Raw genomic sequence first — 19,034 nt, 5'->3', positions numbered from 1 at the left:
AGGTGTGCTGCAAAATCTTGCCATGGCAATGAGCTACAATAGGTATGAGGGTGGGGAATGCCTTAACAGGTGTGCCACAGAAATTTTTTTTATTAATGTAAGAGTGCCTCGGGCTGAAAAAGGTTGGGAAATGCTGGCTTTAAGCCAAGGTAGCTTATCCTGGAAGAAATTGAGTTTTTAGAATTGAGTATTCTTCTGTTTTAAGGACAAAGCATGTTGACTTGTCTTATTTCCATTGCTAAGTAGCATAGACTCTTTTTTGCCCCTAGCCTGGCTGAAATGCCTCTTTAGTACAGGCTACTGTTTGAGTGACAGGCTGCTGAAGGGTAGGCTGCCTAGTGCTGGAAGGTGAGAGACTGCTTAGGAGCTCCTCATGCCAATGAGCAGCCACCTCTTACAATGTTCAGAGCATGTTGTATTTGGAGTGCACCTGCTATTGGTATTGGCAGACCTGACAAGCTAAAATGGGGAAGAGAAATGACAGGCTGAGTGCAGTCCAATAGCTCAAGCTGTGTTCCTGGTAACATAGAAACTAACTTTTTAAAATGTGGGTATACCAAACAATAGCATAGCACAGCTTTTGTGTAGATCATTGGTTCCCAGCCTCAGGGCATGACCAAAATCAGGGTCATGGAGGATCTTCACTAATGTGCACCTTTCACAACCTGCATGCTTGTGGGTGGGTGGGGCTGCTGTGCACAAAAGGGGCAATGGCAGCTCCCCTGCCCCTGAGCCATTGCTGCCATACTCTCTGCTCCCAGTAGCCGGGTCAGGAGGTTAGCCAACTTAAGGTCACAGCAAAAAAGGGTTGGGGACCACTGGTGTAGATGTTGCCATCTTACAGCAATGTGATGTTGGCCTAAAAAAATTTGGGTAGAGGTTTGTGAGCCCTACAGTAATCTGCCCAGCATAATGTTCAAGGGAAGGTGTTTACTGTCCTCAGTCAGTCAGTCAAGGGTGCTATGCCTCTAATTATGGGCTGACTGGGCCAAGCAGCCAGGCTTTGTGAAGCACAAACATTTAACTTGTAAATCCAACAGTTTCTTTTCTGGGAGGGATTACTGGGATGCCTTTTCAAGTTAAAGGCTCAATATCTGCGATTTGCTTCTGGTTAGTAAGGTCATGTCAAGTAGCTTAATTCCTTAAAACCCTGGATAGCTTTCCCAGTTGGAGAGGCTAGAGTGGCTGTTTCAAAGGTAGACCTCTAAGCTGATTAGTTCCCTCACTAGAGGGAACTGGATCCTAAAGCAGTATGTTGGCTATGGGGAGAGTTGAAGTATTAACTGAATTTTGATGTCTTGTCTTGGCAGGAAGACCTTTACACTTCTACTAATGTGTTGGGGCACAAACTATAACAAAAGCACCTAGCATCCTACATACCATGGTTCTTAACCTTCTTTGTACCAGGACTCATTTGCAAATGTTGACCAGTGCCCCTCACTCCTAACCTGCTGCCCCAGACCTGGTGGGGGGTAGAGGGGGCCCCAAGCAGCCCCCTTGCATGTTAGAACTGACAGCCTGCAAGGGAAAAGCTGTTTTCTCTCTTTTTTTTTTTTTTTTTTTTTTTCCTCCTTTTAAAGGAGAACCCATTTTTAAAGTTTGTTTGTGACCCTTTCATATATTCCTATGACCCACTTCTGGGCTGTGACCCACAGGTTGAGAAACACTGTCCAGAAGTACTAGAATCTCTTTTAAAACATTGGCCACTGATGAGAAGTATGGCTGTCTCACACCCCTCTGCAGTGAGTGTTGTTTGCCCTAGGTACTCATACAGTGCTAACAGGGTCCACAAGAATCTGGGCTGTGTCAATGAACACCTTCCTCTTTTTTGTTTTTCTCCCTGCAACAGCCGGCACTGTGGACGTCTGCTTTGCCATAAATGCTCAACAAAGGAAATTCCCATCATAAAATTTGATTTGAACAAGCCCGTTCGAGTTTGCAACATCTGCTTTGATGTCTTGACTCTGGGAGGAGTCTCTTAGTATGCTGTGCGAGGAAGAAGATTCCCCATCAGCCCTCTTCTGACAGCAGCTCTGCCAACAAGCTGTACCAACAGGGAGGGGAGGCCTATATACATGTCTGTCTTCTGCAATAGACTGAACTAATTAAGGACCATGTTATGATATATTCCAGTATAAATGATTTTTGTATGATTTGTAAATGTATTGGGCTGTGATGGATGTCACTAGGAATTGGAGTGGATTGCTCACCCCTAAGTGGCCAACAAAATAGAGCGAGACCCTCTTCTAGTTGCAGTGGGGTAAGGAACTTAGAGCCACATTAGCCTGGTGTCCTGTACTGATCCAAATAACCAAAACAGGCCTGTGCTTAACCATGGTGCATTGCACTGAGCTACTCCCTTGGGTCCTGCCACTTCCAGGCTGCGATGGAGATGGCACTGAGCTTCAGGGTAAATAGTAACTGTTCCCTTTTGCGTTGTCTTCACAAAGATAAACGCTCCCTCTTTCTGTATAGAAAGCTTTTTTTTATAAAGCTGGACTGTGCTATTACAACCACTACTCACTTTCAAGGCTAGTTTTCAAGCAGGGTTTAACTTTACTCATAGCTCAAGAATTGTGGCCTTACAATAGAAAGCTTTACAACACCTCCATGATGCAAAGCAGTCGGGATTGCAGTTCCTCATTGATACCTCCCCTTAGTAATGGTCTCATTAGCTTTAGCATGTTCGAGAGAACTGCAGAGTCTTTACTTCTGCTCATGCCTACCAGATTTGTCAGTCTACTTGTGTTGCACTTTCATATTTGCATTGCAGGCCCTTCCACACGCACCCCTTTTTTGTACAAGAACTCAAGTGCTCTGAGAAGACCTAAGCTTACACTAAACAAGGAAACACTAAAGCAGATTGCATAGTCCTACCTTGCTGAAGAGCAATATAGTGCTGGAGGTGCAATTATGAATCCTGTAAGGCAGACAAGTTACCTGAATGCCTTTTTTTTGTTTCTTTGAGATGTGGTGTAGGGGAGAGCCAACACGTTGGCCAAGAAAGAACATGCTGCTCCCCTGCTAGGTGTCCAATCAAGGTCTCAAATTCAAGTGGAGAGGTTGATTGTTGGCAGTGCTTGAAGGTTCACTGTCTAATCTTTCAAAATTAGTGGCAAAGGAGATTGATTTGCATTGTTAATTGGCCTTTTGTCTCAAACTGCAGCAAGCTCTTCTGGGCTTGGCTGTGGCCACTCTTAAAAGTGTTGAATCTAGGGGCAGGATGCAGGGGGAATGACAGTTTCTCTTCAAAGTAGTCTGTAAATTACTTGGGTGCTAGTAAGCACTTGGCCTGGTTTGTTTTTGTGTGTTTGTTTTAAACTGGCTGTAGCATTTGTAGGCCAATATTACAGACATGCTAAAGAAAATGTGTGCTTAAGAACAAAATCTTACCTTGTTTAAGTTTTTTAACCCGAGGAGGGAGAGTAACACCCAACATTCCTAATCTCTGCTCCACGGACAACTTGTGTACATATTTATTCTTTTTCGCTAACCACTACTCATATACATGAGTACATTTTGGGAGAAAATAGTTCATTTCACTTGCTTGGTCTAAAATAGTGACATGGCAGTGCAAGACTTACTTAAGCTGTAAAATGAGCTGATAAACCAGAGTGCTACTCTTCTACATTTCTGTGACTTACAGGATATGTTTACTTTAGGCTGGGGGTGGGGTGGGGGGGTGGAACATGGGCTGGTGCAGTAAAAACATTTTGGAAGACCTTGTCAGGGTTGCTGATTGTTTATTGTCATAAGAGTTTTAGTAAATTGCTTGATCTTCCAACATGTAGGCGCAAAAACTGGAACCCTGAGCCTGGTAACACTAGGGTGGAATAACAGACTAACTCTCTAATGCAATTATGATACGATTAGTGTTGATGCCAATTACAATCTCCTTCCAGCAGAGCTCAGTAAGTTATGCCTCTAATGTAAATCTTAGTTTCTGTGCAACTGTCAACCTGCAGCACGCTTGTTCTAGGAGTTGAGAGGGAGGGCATAAATGACTGGCTGACTGGCATTTGATAGAAAAGTGGAGCTTTGTGTGCGTTTTGGATGCCCAGAATTGATGGGGAAAATATAAGAATAGTTTCATATTTCTTATGATGGTCTTTTAAATGTCACAATTCAGTTTGACACAAACAGTGTAAATTCCACTGTCTTGTCAAAAACAGTTGGTTTAGACCAGTTGACTAACTTGATCCAGGAATAGTGTGCAACTTGTTCAATTTCATCCCCTCCTTATTTTTAAAAACAAGACAAACTGTCTAGCAGAGAAATTGGTGGCCAAGGAATTTTAAATGCAGCACTGGAGGGATTGTTATTTCAAGAACTGCAGTGATCCCTGACATGGATTTTGTTACCAATTGCATGGAAAACTCTAAAGGATTAAACCAACCACCAGTGGAGCTGCTGAGCAATAGAAACAAGCTGCTTGGCACCCCTGCCATCCTAATCACATTCTTACATTGATGAGACCAGTATTGCTCAGGTTTGTAACAACTGGAGTGTCTGAGACCTGTAGTAGGTTCCACCTCATACCACTGCCTCCCTGCTCCTATTGAGCGGCATAGAAATTGTTGATTTTTCTGTTTTTAAAACAAATGGATAGCCTGCTGGCAAATACTGTGCAACTCCTAGGGCTTTAGCAATACTGGTTTTGTAATAGACTATATCTGCTCCTTGAGCTTAAATGAAAGCTTGGCTATAACTAGCCCTGTAACATGCACACATTGGGTTCTACAGACTGAATTCACAGTACATTCAACAGAATTGATAAATGAAGTGCCTTTTTCTTGTGAGACTGTTTCATGGCAGCCAGTTTGTAATGGACTATGCTTTCTGCTGGGATTTAAAAACCATGCAATTTAACTATAAAACCCAATAACCTAGCCTCTTGGTTTCCTGTATTGCACAATTAAAATCCACTTGTGTCTGCTGCCTTCTGTTTGGAATGAGGGAGCAGTCTTTTCTCTCCCATGTGCACACTTGAGTCCCTGTTCCTTTTGACACAGTCCACTGAGTGTATCTGGGTGGTGGCGTGATTCCCTTGGACCTTCAAGTATGAATGGGAGGTTCCCGGCTAATACTCTAGTGAACTGGAAGCTCTGGGAGAGCCTTGTTTTTTTTTTTCCTTTTGCCAACACATTTCTAGTTCTTTGGTTTTTTGGAAAACAAATGCACTTCTCTTATCTAGCAAACATTGTGACCAAACTATTTTTGCTGTCCTTGGATAGTCACAGGTTGGACTGGGTGACCCTGGAGACTGCTTTTGAGGCAAGAAAGGATTTCAGTCTTGTGAAATGGGCTCAGAACCACCAGCAAAACAGCTGGGAAAAGCTTGTGCTGCAGCTGCTTGTTTGTGGATAAACAGAGGAACTCAGTTTCCAGAATAGATGCCCAGCACTAAGTGGACTAAATTCTTGAGCTTGTCTTGGATATTTAAAGTTTGTGGGGAAAGAAACCTGGCACGGCTTCACACTAAGCATAGTAGAAATGTCTGGTGTTTAAAGTGGTACTAATACAGCATCACTAAGTAGCCTCCTAAAAGCTGTCATACAGATGACCAATGACTTGTACAATTTCCTTTTTTATGTAGCCTATGTACTCTAAATCTCTGTTCATAATACAGGGTGTCTTGTAGATGGAATGCAGTAGCTGACAAATCCTTGGATGAATTTCCCTGACGCCAGGTTCATGGCAGGGTTAGATATTAGACACTTTCACTTACCTGGTTTTATTGAAATGTGAAAGACGGGGTCATTGGAAAGCCTATGGATAGCTGAAAGCGGAACTCTGAAACTTGTCATACCCTCTGTGAACTGGTCAAGTCTTAAAGCAATGGTATTTTTAATGGCATTGTTTGTTGGTCTGGAGTCCATTGTAAAAAGAATGTATCTTTTTCTTCCCCCAGTATTCATTATTTCATTGTGTAACAATTCCGTGTAATAAACTCTGCATAACAAGATAATGGATCTGGATCATGGACTGTAAACATCCATTTTATAGCAGTTGCTTCTCTGGCACAAGAAATGACTAGTACAGCCAGAAAAATCTTGTCTTTTTGTGTACTTCTGAAGTTGGAAGAAGAACTTCCCTTCCAGGACTTGAGAGTAAGACCTAATTAATCACAGTTCAAGATAAACTGTTTCATACATGTAAGAGAGAATATAGTAGATGTAATAACCCTAGGTACATATTGTACTAATCTTAACTGCTTGTTTTATAATCCAGTCTGATTACAGGCTTGATGCCAACTTTCCTATTCTGTAGGCCGTAGTCTGGTCTGTCTATGAATTTCTTCTTTTTACTTGTCCCTTTCCTACCCCTGCCTCAGATGTCATTTTTGCTTCAGCTGCACTATATATGAGTTGAGAGTTCATCGAAAGAAAATGCAAGTTGAATGCAAGGTCACTGGATGAGGGATCGTCATATGAGCATATTCAAGAGTGTCTTGCATAAAGGGAGGCTCTAGAGTTACCGTAAAACTAGTCAAAAGTAATTTGCTAGATCATGACAGGTCTGATAAATACTGACATTACTGAATTTCATAGAAGGTGGTTTGTTTAGCATTGATACTTTGCTGCATATGCAGCTACTCAGAACTGCCTGCTGTCCTGGCAACTGGTGAAGGGGTGTGTGTGCATATCCCTCCCCCTCTTGCCCCAAGTCTTCCTTACCTTGCAAACATGGTTGGAAACTTCACTGGAGGAGCCCTTAGCTACAGCGTACTGCTTCCCCAGCCAGGATCATGTGAACTTTTTTACATGCTGTAATTCAAATGTTTGGCTAGACCAGGACTTTTAGCCCATTTTAATGCAAACATGTTACTATTTGCTGTAAATAAATAAATATCTAAAGTGAACGGTCTTAATTGGCCTTTTGAATAAGAGTTCCAGCCTTGCAGTGTCTTGTCTTGCTCCTAAGTGCCAAAACCAGCTCCTCTGCCTTTGAGCAAAGAGCTAGGTGCAAGCTTTTCAGAAAAGAAAAGCTGCTGTTACACAGACTGGTTGTGGCACTTTGCAAGTTATTGCAGTGAGGAAAAGCATTCTCCTCTCTCTCACTGCCAGCAAGCACTACAAGGCTTGTTGTTAAACCTCAAGTGCTTTTGATGTTGTCTCCTTGCTTTTCATACATTTCATAGACATTAGGGCTGGAAGGGACCTCGGGAGATCATCGAGTCCAGCCCCCTGCCCAAAGGGCAGGAAGTCAGCTGGGGTCATAGGATCCTAGCAAGATAAGCATCCAATTTACTCTTGAAGGTGTTCAATGCAAGTGCTTGAACCACCTCCGCTGGCAGACTGTTCCAGACCTTGGGGGCTCGGACAATAAAGAAATTCTTCCTTTATGTCCAGCCTGAAGCGGTCTTGCAGGAGTTTGTGACCGTTCGACCTCATCATCCCTTGGGGCGCTCTGGTGAAGAGGTTCCCCCAGATCCTGGTGGTCACCCCTGATAAACTTATAGGTGGCCATCAGATCACCCCTGAGCCTATGCTTTTCCAGGCTAAAGAGTCCCATGGCGCTCAGCCTGTCATCGTAAGATCTGTTTTCCTGACCTCTGATCATGCGTGTGGCTCTCCTCTGGACTCTCTCAAGCTTCTCCACATCCTTTTTGAATTGTGGAGCCCAAAACTGGACGCAGTACTCCAGCTGGGGCCTCACCAAGGCCGAGTACAAGGGGAGAATGATGTCCCGGGATTTGCTCGAGAAGCATCTATGGACGCACGCCAGCATTTTGGTCGCTTTACTAGCCGCAGCATTGCATTGCAGGCTCATGTTCATCTTGTGGTCAATGATGACCCTCAAGTCTCTTTCTTCTGTAGTGCTATCCAACGTAGCACTGCCGAGCCTATAAGGATGCTTCAGGTTTTTCCTCCCAAGGTGGAGAACCTTGTATTTTTTGGTGTTAAACACCATCAGGTTCTCGTCTGCCCATTTGCTGAGCTTGTCCAGGTCAGCCTGGATCACCCGCCTATCTTCTGGCGTGGATGCTTTGCCCCAAAGTTTGGTGTCATCGGCGAACTTGGCCAGTCCACTCCTGACTCCAATGTCCACATCATTAATGAAGATGTTGAACAGGATGGGTCCCATGACAGAGCCTTGAGGGACCCCACTGGTCACAGGGCACCATGATGAGTGACTGCCATCAATTACAACCCTCTGGGTCCAACCAGGGAGCCAGTTTCCCAGCCAGCGGATCGTGGTGGAGCCAAGGCCACAACTGGCCAGTTTGGCCAAGAGGTGATGGTGGGATACCAGATCAAAGGCTTTTTTGAAGTCAAGATATATGACATCAATCTCTTCTCCCTTGTCCAGGTGATAGGTCACCTGGTCATAGAAGGAAATGAGATTGGTCAAACAAGACCTACCCGCAACAAACCCGTGCTGGCTATCCCTTAGGATGTTAGCCTGGGCCAGTCCCTCAAGGATGGCCTCCTTAATAAACTTTTCTAAGATCTTCCCCAGGATAGAAGTCAGGCTAATGGGCCTGTAGTTAGCCGGACCCACTTTCCTCCCTTTCTCAAAGATAGCCACCACATTGGCCTTCTTCCAGTCTTCGGGCACTGCACCAAAGCGCCAGGAGTTTTCAAAGATCCGTGCCAGGGGCTGGGCTATGACGCTCGCCAGCTCCTTGAGTACCCTGGGGTGCAGATTGTCAGGGCCGGCTGACTTGAAGGTGTCCAGCTTCTCAAGGTGTTCCTTCACGAGGTCAGCATTTATGGAGGGTAGGGGACCCCATCACCCAGATCTCCCTGTCCCATAGCAGGCACGGGTGTCCCATGGGACTGATGAAAGACTGACGCAAAGTACCTATTTAATAGGTTGGCTTTTTCCTGGGCGTCAGTTGTCAGTTGCCCCATCTGGTTTAGCAGGGGTCCAAGGTTGCCCTTGCTTTTCCTCTGGCTCCCCACATATCTGAAAAAGGACTTTTTTTGTTGTCCTTGATGCCTGAAGCTAGCTGGAGTTCAGTTGCAGCCTTGGCTTTCCTGGTTTGCTCCCTGCAGGACCGGACCAGTGCAGAATAATCCTCCTTGGAGGTGAATCCCATCCTCCATCCTTTGTAGGCTTTCCTTTTTAGCCGCAGTTTGAATCAAGTTTGATTCATTCAGGCTTAAGTTCCTGGAGTTTGGGCTGCTCCAGGTCACTGACCTGAGTTCATGGCTGTGGGTGGAGACACTGCACAGTGGTGGCAGTTTACAGCCTGAGCCACAAGGACATTGATTTCATCTTCAGCACAGCAATTTGTTTCTTGTACAAGCAGGAGGAAGACAGTTTCCTAGCTCAGACTTGGTTTGAAAAAAATTACATATGGATTGTCTTTCAGCAGACTTCCCAGGTGCAAAAGCAACAGGAAGGCAGAGAAGGAGATCAAGAAAACAATGCCCATATCCCACAACATTTAAAATAAAAGGGCTAGCTTTGCCTATGAAGGTGGTGATCAGGTACATATTTCAATCTCACTTCTGAAAGACGACTCTGCCATTTGACTTGTTTAGTTGTCTAGACTGTCCTAGGTAGTAACTCAACATTACAGGAACATACCTTGAAGGGAAAGAAAAGTCCAAATCTAGCAGCATATGACTTTAAAACATAATATCACTCCTTTCTTGATTTTTGGGGGGGAAAATAATAGAGCAATTCTTCTGGTGCAAAAAACTCTGCAAGCCCACAGTGTCAATGTTTTTGACACTAGCCATGTCCACCTGAGTATAGCTGTGCAATATGTGGCACCCTAGACCCATCTGGCACTATATACTGCATGTACAAGTGGTTCCTGCACTGCTACCTTGCAGTGCAGGGGGTGGATTTTGAACCCAAGGAGCTCCTGGGGTCTAAAACCCAAAACCAGAGCCACACTGGCTGCTAGCAGACCGCCACCTCCAGCAGTACTGCAGCTGCAGCTTCCCCAGCCTCAAGGATGTGGCTCCAGGAGCCACCGCAGTTGCTGGCCCCAGCCTCCCCTACCTCACCTGGGGTAATCTGCTGTGCACTGGAAGGTGCATGACACAGGTGTTCCCCAGGGACACACAGTAGTGGTACAAAGTGTTTGTTTATTTTGCAAATCAGAGGTGGGCATTTGCACACCTAACATGGTATTTGCTAATACTGTGCAGTACTCCTAAAAAGATCTTGCAGTCTGCTGCACGCCCCTTCCCTCCTCCATTGAATCATTGACCAAGGAATTATTTCTTTTCCAAGTCGAGAGTGACACCTTTGACTTAATGGAGTTCACATTTCAAACATGGCCTACAGACTAAATCTAGGCTACCAGCAGGCCACTGGATGTTGGTGGTAAGAGGGTAGCAGGGCCAGGGTGAGTGGTTGCCTCAGAACTGAAGGCTCTTGGGCCACGGCAGGTACTGGCACTAGTAGCAGCAGGACAAGGGATGGCTCACATAGCCCCAGTCACCCTCCAGTTGCCTCAGCCAGTGCCATGACTGCAGCTCCAGTTCTTTGGCTAGCAGTCCCATCTGCCATGTGCTCTGCACCTGAGCTGTCACCACAGCACGCCCTGTGCTTCATGCTGCTGCTGTGCATCCTGTGCCAGAGGTGGAGCGTGCACCTTGTGCCCCATGCTCTATGCCAGCAGCCATAGCACAAGAACATCAGTGGCAGCAGTTCTAGCTCCAGCATGGGGCACTGGCAGACAATGGGAACTAAAGATACTGGGACTATTGTGCCCGGGGCTGGATCCAGCCTGCATGCAGTCTTGTGGTCCAGATCCGGCCCATAGCTGGAGGCAAGTTTGACACCACAGCACTAAGTATGTGGTAGAGCCTAGCTCTGTATACTGGCAGTAATTGCTCTCCTTGGGCACCTATACCCATACAGCAAGGCAGCTCATCACAACACATCAGAGCAGTCTCAATCAAGTCTGCTGGAGCATGGCAATTACTGCACTCCAACATCACATGTATTAGTGTCCCTGTGCTGAAAATTGGCAGCAGGGGCATTTTTACTAAAGCTCGTTCAACAAGCTTTAGCTAAAGCACCCCCATGGCCATTTTTCAGTGTGGGGACACTGATATGTAACATTCCAAGTGCTTTACTTAGAGCAGCTTTCAAAACCACTCTAATTAAAGCACTGCCCTCCCTCCCCACAAGCATGTGTATAAACACCCCTTGTTCCTGTCTTTACAGACTACAGGACAGCATAGTAAATACATCTCACTTTAAGAGAATTGATCCCATGGAGACCACTCCACCCAACCAGCTGGGTAATAGCTGGGCTAGAGGTAAAGTAGGTTTGTTTTGAAATTGCAGCTGCAATGAGTATGTATGCTGGCTTCACTATCTAAAGACATGCATTTGTAACTGCCTACCACCTGAGTTTTGCATAGAAACAGCATTATCTGTGCTAGTATCTTTGACAATCAATTAAGCTGTTGAACTAAGCAAAGTAATGCTTCAAACCCACAACTGCACTGGACATAGGGTGGGAATTGTGACTGAGGGTCCCCATCTACCTACAAACATGATGCCATAAGTAGGGGTAATGAAAAAAGATATTACAGCAGTACAATTACCTTGCTTATCTGTGGCTGGCTTTTGTGGTCCAGCTGAAGTGAGCAGTGTCATGGTGTTGTCAGTAAGGCGTCACAGAACTTGACTGAGGATAGCTTAAGACACACGAACTTTAAACTGCTCTGCAACATCTCTCTTGTTTAGCCTGCAGTGCAAAACACTAAAGAAGCAATGCAAATAAGGCCTCATCCAGTGTACCTTCTGCATTTGATAAGCACTGCTTTCGCATAACTGCGCAGGACACTGGATGCCAAATAGCATGTTTGTGAAAGAGACCTCCCATACAAAATGTGTTGTCCTGAGCCATGGAGGTGATGGTGCTGCTGACAGAATGCAAGAGAGCACTGCAAACTGTTCTACTGCAAAACTCCTGCTTTGGGGGTAGTGGGGAGGAGTTTTATTTGCATGTTTCTGTAAGTTAAATGAGCGCCCAGTGTACTGGTGTGCTGGTTCATTCCTCTGAATGCAGCACAGTCCTCCCAGAGCTACAGTTCCACGCTTCTGTTTTTCCTTGCACAACCGAGAATAACCGTTTCTAAATACGGATTAGATGGCAAATTCCTAACATTTGCCTCTAACGAGTGAGAAACAATGTTGAAACTAATATGGAAGTAGGAGTCTTCCTCTTTCACCACGTATCTTTCATTCCTACACCCTGTACAGTGTGGTTCTTTCATTTATTTGCACATGCTTATACAAACTAGTTGGTGATCCATATTTTTAAGGTACAAGAAAACCCTCAATGAAGTTCAAAGTGCTTTCTGTGCCCTTAGCCCTGTCAAACTTGTTTCACTTCAGGGGCCAAAAAGCTTATTTTAACTCAGTCTGTTAGAGCACACCAGTCTGCCAGTGGATGGCACCCTTCATATTCTTGCAAGTGAGGATTGTCTAAGTCACCTCTGTCCTTATGCTCACTGTAATCCAGTTGCCCAGAAGGAGGCCCAGTAGTTCGCACGCACACACAATAACTGTCTCTGGATCCGGGTTTGTAAAGCTTCCTTGGTACACCGATCCAGTCTCTCTTCACTCCTCCACTAAAAGAGATCAGATGCAATTAACAGCTTATTTCTCACTCAGTTAATTGAACTAAGAGCCCCTAGTGGAAGTGTTTTCCAACCTACAGAGAACTATACAATTAGATACTGTACTTCAGAGAAAAGACTGGGATCAGTTACGGGAAAGCTGGAGCCTAAAACAGAGACTAGCCCCTGTAAGCAACAGCCAGGAACTTCCTGGTGCAGTTTTATTTGGCCACAGTGAGTGGCTCAACAAGCAGTAGCTTGTTGCCTAGAGCTTTTCAAAGCAGTTTCACTGTATCCTCATGCCCTTCTGAGAGCAATTTGCTTAGTTAAAAGTCTCAGGACTGCATGTTTTTTTTTTTGTCCTGACAATTACTTCCTCCACCCCAATGCTTTGTGACTAAGAACAGCTTTTATATACACTTTGGTCTATAGTAACAACTCTGAATTTAAAAAAAAAAGAAAAAAAAAAAAAAAGAGACATTTTTAACTGACTCCCTATCCCATTACTGTATTGTGTCTTACTGGGCATCTTGCCGCAGCAACATTAAGCTCAATTCCCTTACTGCTGGTGTGTTTATTTTTTTATACTAGGAGCCAAAGGTAGTATGCAGCACCAGGTCCCAGACAATGTACCCAAAGGGCAGCACTATGGCCCTCAGCCCAGCCACACCCTCACACATGCTTATCTTTCAGGCATGCAAGCAGTTCCACTGAAATCAATGGCACTAGTCATGCTGAAAGTTAAGTATGGTTTAGTGCCCCATTGGATCATGACCCTGAGGGCACCAGCACCATTTTTCTGGGTGTATTGCTTTGTTTTTTTAACTGAAGTACAGCTTTTAAAAGCTGTATACATGTTCCTGTAATGAGAGGCATGTTGTTAGGATATAAGGAATACTGACTGCATTGCAACCCCATTGGCTTCAAAGGGAAGTTTCCCAGACGCAGATTCCAACTGACATTCACTATATTGGTAAAGCAGCTGGAATATGGTCCCACTCATCTAATGCAGTGCCTCCCTCTGTGTGGGAACAGTTGTCTGTGTAGGTACAATACACGCACATGTCCCACACCAGTTAGCAGAAGCAGCTGCTCATATGCCTTGTTGCAGGATCTTAACCAGCATTTGTGGTTTCTGAAGATAACATTTTGCAGGCTATGTCAATGCTGACTCACTTCTGAACCATTCCATTCAAGCCGGGCTTGCCAGAGCAACTAAGCAAGCTCACCATACTACGCAAGCTAGCCAGCTCTGACAACGCTCTGAGAGCCACATATTATCCCTCATTTCTAAGACAGGGATAACAGGTGAAGTAGTTCAATCATGGGCATCCACAAATACCAAATGATCACCTGTGACCTCAGCAGAAGCTCACTCTATCATATCTGTGCTGCAGCTTCTCACTCAGCGCAGTCTAAAACAAGGAGGAACACCAGATTCACCTTTGTTTGGAACACCAGAATCTGCTGCCACCACTTGAGCTCCATTCAGAGTTGCAAGGTGGAAATTGCTGGTTCTCCTCTTCACTTTGTGCCTTAAGCTTCAAGCCTTCTTCAATGAGGGCCTCTGCTTGTTTCAGAGCCTCTGTGGGCGCCCCGTTCTCATCATAGAACCTTCCCACCAGTTTGCCTGTGGAGAGAGGAGAGGTAAGGGGAGGAGCAAAGAAGAGTCATTAAGGCCACTACAGTTTTGGCAAAAAGAGGGAGTTAACATGATTTTTTTGAAGCAAAAGAAACTCTGCAAGAGCAGCACATCTGACAAAGGCAGGTTTGGAATGGGCCAGGTCTGCTATTTTGATCATGTCCTTAAGCAGCCACAACCCTTCTGTCCCTGGCTCTCAAAACACTTTGCCAACAGTGACGCATGCAGGTGGTAAAGGCTTAACTCACCGTCTCAGAAATCAGGATATGGAAACAGACAAAAGCATTAAAACAACTCAAGGGCACAGAATTGATGGCAACAATTCTGACTCCAAGTGCTCTAACTAGGGGAAACACTGCCTCCCTCACTATGCCATATTTTTCCCCAACACTGCTCCTGTCAAGCCCACAGACTACAAATCAGACTCATTCTTATTGTTTGCATTTTGCAGTTCGTCGCACTCACTTCACAAAAGCAAATACTTTTCTCCCCTCATTACTGTGATACTTTAAAAAACAACAACACAATTACTTGGCTAACATGCACTGAATAAGGTGGCTGTCTATGTCAAGCCTGCCAGCAGTCTGACATGCGCCTAATTTCCAGAACAGGGATTACAGGTACTTAGAAGCCATCAGTCATGCTTGTCCATTATCAAGCATGAGAGAATGTGGGCAGACCAGAGCCAGGAGACCGCTACTTTTAAAAGGCTGGATAGAGCAGCTAGTCCGTGCTCTCAGGTTTTTAGCCACAGCTCATTCACCTAGTCGAGCCTTCTGCCCAGCTAGGGCGTTTCTAGCCACAGGTGCCCAACTCATAGATTTCATAGACGTTAGGGCTGGAAGGGACCTCGTAAGATCATCAGGTCCAGCCACCTGCCCAAGAGGCAAGAAGTCAGCTGGGGTCAAAGAATCCCACCAAGATAAGTGTCCAAATGTTTCTTAAAGGTGTCCAGAGTAGGTGCTTGCACCACCTCTTGGAGGAGTCTATGCCAGGCCTTGAGGGGCTCAGACAGTAGAGAAGTTTTTCCTTATGTCCAGCCTGAAACAGCCATCTGCAACCACTGGACCTCATCTTCCCTTGGGGTGCCCTGGTGAACAGGTGCTCCCCCAGATCCTGGTGCACCCCTCTTATGTACTTACAGACTGCCACCAGGTCACACCTGCGTCCTGGTTTGAGTCTGTGACCTTTTCCTGATCCCGATTTAAAAAACTGCCGTGATGAATCAGCTCCGCTGAACGGATCGCCCAGGCCTGGACGCATCTGTACGACTTGGGCTTTCCCCATCCCGCGCCTGCAGAAAAGCGTCCTGCCCTACACAACTGTTCTGACAATCTCCCCGTGCCAGGCGGCACCCCAGCAGCCCTCCCCGCAACACCCAGCGCAGCCTGCGCCCAGGAAGGTTTTTGGCACAGCCCCCGAAGCAGGCGCAGGGCTGGGGAAACGGTGCAAAAACCCTGCGGGCGCCGGGAATGTGTCCGGCTCCGCACGGCTCACGCTCGCCCACGTCCCCAGGCAGCGCCACGGCCTGGACGTGGGGCCGGCCCTGCCCTGAGCCCCAGCGGCTGCCCGGCCTCGGCCCTCCGGTGCTGCGGGCCCCGCACGCGCGCACCCAGCCACCCACCCACGAGGTCGTATTGCTGCTGGTAGAAGAGCAGCCAGCGGCGCAGCGCGGGCGCGTCCCGCGGCGGCAGCCCCGACACGTCGTCCACCAGGCCCCTTGCCGAGAAGTCTCCCGTCACGAAGGCCCGGGACGCGTCTCTGCCCGCCAGGCCGCTGTAGGCGCCGCCCGGCCCGTAGTGCTCGCGGCCGCGGCGCACGTCGAAGACCTGCCCCAGCACGGCCAGGTAGAGGCCAGGCGAGCCCTCGGCGCCCGTGTACCGCGCCAGCTCGGCGGCGCTCAGCAGGCGGCCGCCCGCGGGCTCCCACCCGCGGCCCAGCAGCCAGGCCGCGGCCAGGCCCAGCAGCCAGGCCGCGGCGGCCCAAAGCATCTCTCCGGCGCGCGAGGATTACGTCACAACGCCCCGCCGCCCGCCGCCATGTTGAGTGCGGGCAGGTCCTCGCGACACTTCCCGACGCTACGCTTGACGGCAGCGGCCAAGCAAGCCTCCACGCCACTCTACTGTACTCTACTCTACGCCGGGGGTGGGGGAGAAGCTGGCTTGACGGCAGCCGGGTGGTTGTTTTACGCCAGTGCTTGCGACGGCGGCTTGACGGCAGCGTGGCGCCGCCGCCTTCCCACCCTGCTGCGAGTTGACAGGTGCTGAGGGGCGGGAAGTTGCTGACTAAGCCGGGCCGGGCCGGGCCCGTGAGGCGCAGGTCGCCGCCGGCAGTGGTAGCAGCACCAGCCCCGGCCCATGGGGACCGCGGCGAGCCACAGCAGCGAGGAGGAGGAGGACGGAGCCGAGGGCGGCATGGAGGGGGCCGCCTGTCCGGGCCCGGCGCCTGCCCCGGATCCGGCGCCCGCCCCGCCGCTGCCTCCGGCCGAGGTGCTGCTGGAGCAGGCCCGGCTGCGGGAAGCCATGGCGCGACTGCGGGAGGCGGCGCTGCCCGAGTCGCTGGTGTCGCGGCACCACACCGCGCTGGTGCGCTGGCTCGAGGAGCGCCTGAGCCGCGGCGACGAGGCCGTCAGCCTGGAGCAGTTCTGCGAGGTGCTGGAGAGCCGCGCCTCGGGCGTGGCGGCGGCCCGCGGGGAGAGCGAGGAGGTCAGCACAGGGCCGGGGTGAGGGTTTGGGGACACGCACACACACACACCGGGTGCTTAGGGGAGGAGGGAGCAGTGGTCTCCTTTGGGCCTTGACCCGGGGAAGGTTGTAAGCGAAAGCGCTTTGTAGGATCGAGCAGGGATCTCGGAAGCACTTTGGGAAACGGCGGTTGGGCTTGTGAGTCTCGTCACCCCCTCAGGCAGGCAGGGCCGGCTCGCACCCCTCCTTTGGGGACACCCAGCTGTCCACAGGGGTTTGCTGGAGGAGAGCTCCACAGCTGGAAGGATTTGCCCAGCTTGGAAGAGGCAGAGATATGATGATTGTATATGAAGAAGCAGGCAGCTGAAGGCCTCTCGATTTTTCTGACTTCACACGCTCAGCATGTGAACGTACTGTTTCCTTGCCCGCTGCTTCGCCTGGTGAAAGGCCCCTGTTACTCGTCGGCTGCTCCTTCAGGTTTTGCACAACTGTCCTGCCCACCCCAGTGGTATTGTGCTCCTGTTAATCGTGTTCCTGGTATAAACAAGCTGCCAGCAGACTTGCTGCTCTTCTCGCTTGTACCTGTTTTGAGCAGGTTGAAGAGATGGAATTTAAATAATCTGTGTGGCTTCCGGGCACTCTGTACGCACTGAGTATCCCGTGAGGTTTTTGTCACTGCAAACTGGACTGGTGGCAGCAAAATGGGAGGTTCTTGAAGGAATGCACCCTGCCGATGACTCCTTAAAGTTGCAACAGGGTTAAATTTACTGGATCTAAGTTTGTTTCTTAGCGGCTATTCAGAATCAGCAGTGAGACTTTTCAAGAGTCCAGTTGGTTTCACACTGCTGTTGCAGGGAGGGGTCAGGAAAAACGTAGATTAATACATTTCCCTTCAGGCAAGAAGAGGTGTGGCAAGGAAGTACATGGGCACTTCTTATCTGAGATGCCTACTAATGACACACAAAGGAGAAAAATTAAATTCCTGGGCAAAGTTCAGAGGTTTCTGAGTACCATGCTTAGGTTTTCAGAACCCTCTAATTTCTCAGGTAGGGAAATGATTGGGCTTTAACAGTTTTATCAGGATTTATCCCCAAGCCTTGGAAGTGACACTGCCCTCTCCTTTTTAAAAATGTTATGGGAACATAAATATGCCTGAGTAGCTACATTTTTAAAGTGTTGGCTTGATGGTAGTTTGCATATGGACTCTTTGAACTGACTTGTGATAGAAGTACTGGGAGTTAACACAAAATTATTATTGTTATTATTATCATCATAATCATTATTAATATTGTTTATGTTGGCCCCTAGGACATACATTTTTGCTTAACTTGCTGAAGTCCAGTTTGTGAATTTCCTATTCCTTATCAAACTAGCAAAAAATATTGTTCATTTTTCATGGCATTAAAAAATGAAATACTAATTACGGACTTTTGGGGACCCAAAACACTGAGCTCCATGAATTGATACAGTGTCAGTGTCACTACAGTGTTGGAGGACAAGGTCCTAATACAGTTGCTCACTCAACAAGATTTTGTTTGCGGCTTCTCCCCCTCACTGCGCCTTCTTTCAAAGACCTGTCAGAAGTTTTATTATGGTATGAGTACACAGGTCTCACCTTTGCTACAAATGCACTGTGTTTTAGTTGTACTGAGTGAGGTATTACAAAGAGTTTTCAAGTAGCTGCATTAGTAGTGTAGATGGTCCCACAAGGTGCAGAAACTTAGATTTTTGGGATGTAAAGTACATTGTCCAGGAATTAGTTCACTAAGGGTATGGGGCAGCTGACTTCACTTCCCATTGTTCAGCAGTCATGATCAGGACAGAACAAAGTCTGATCTACTGCCTATCAGGTCTTTTACTCCTCGTATGGGGCTGATGGGTAGATGCTTTGTTTGTTCTGTAGGTAAACTGAATTATTGTTTATCTCTGCTTCCAAGTACAAAGGTAAGCTGCACCTGGAAAGCAGCTTTTGATTTGAGTCTTTCCAACCAAGCTCAACCAGACGTGCTTGAGCAGCCATTGCCTTATATATCCAGTTCACGCTTTCTTAAAAAATGTACAACGCTCAAGGGTCTGCCAGGAACTAAGAATGGAGTGCAGAACTTGCGAGAGAATGGAGGCTTAAATATGTTGCCAGTTTTGCCTGTTCCTCTTGTGTGCAAG

At 47.5% G+C, this 19,034-nt stretch overlaps 3 protein-coding genes across 3 annotated transcripts in view; 2 read left to right on the top strand and 1 right to left on the bottom strand.

Annotated features, from left to right (window-relative positions):
- The window catches only part of ANKFY1 (ankyrin repeat and FYVE domain containing 1), a 51,096-nt gene extending 44,234 nt beyond the window's left edge, over positions 1-6,862 (top strand). Inside the window, exon 25 of the mRNA XM_090026588.1 lies at positions 1,850-6,862. Coding sequence (XP_089882714.1) covers positions 1,850-1,982 — 133 coding nt within the window. The 3' untranslated portion in view covers positions 1,983-6,862. The remainder of the gene's footprint in view (positions 1-1,849) is intronic.
- Positions 6,863-12,181: 5,319 nt separating this feature from the next.
- Positions 12,182-16,205, bottom strand: CYB5D2 (cytochrome b5 domain containing 2). Its single transcript, XM_090026601.1, has 3 exons — positions 15,812-16,205; positions 13,989-14,175; positions 12,182-12,557 (listed from the first exon to the last, which is right to left on the bottom strand). The coding sequence occupies exons 1-3, from the start codon at positions 16,176-16,178 to the stop codon at positions 12,344-12,346; spliced, it is 768 nt and encodes a 255-aa protein (XP_089882727.1). The 5' UTR covers positions 16,179-16,205; the 3' UTR covers positions 12,182-12,343.
- Positions 16,206-16,325: 120 nt separating this feature from the next.
- The window catches only part of ZZEF1 (zinc finger ZZ-type and EF-hand domain containing 1), a 90,238-nt gene continuing 87,529 nt past the window's right edge, over positions 16,326-19,034 (top strand). The window contains exon 1 of the mRNA XM_090025398.1: positions 16,326-16,892. Within this exon, the coding sequence (XP_089881524.1) occupies positions 16,545-16,892 (348 nt within the window). The 5' untranslated portion in view covers positions 16,326-16,544. The remainder of the gene's footprint in view (positions 16,893-19,034) is intronic.

The sequence above is a fragment of the Crocodylus siamensis genome, chromosome 13 (genome assembly GCF_052110815.1).
Source record: "Crocodylus siamensis isolate JL-2025a chromosome 13, ASM5211081v1, whole genome shotgun sequence".
NCBI classification, from domain to species: Eukaryota; Metazoa; Chordata; order Crocodylia; family Crocodylidae; genus Crocodylus; species Crocodylus siamensis.
This window is presented reverse-complemented; position numbering and strand designations above follow the sequence as displayed.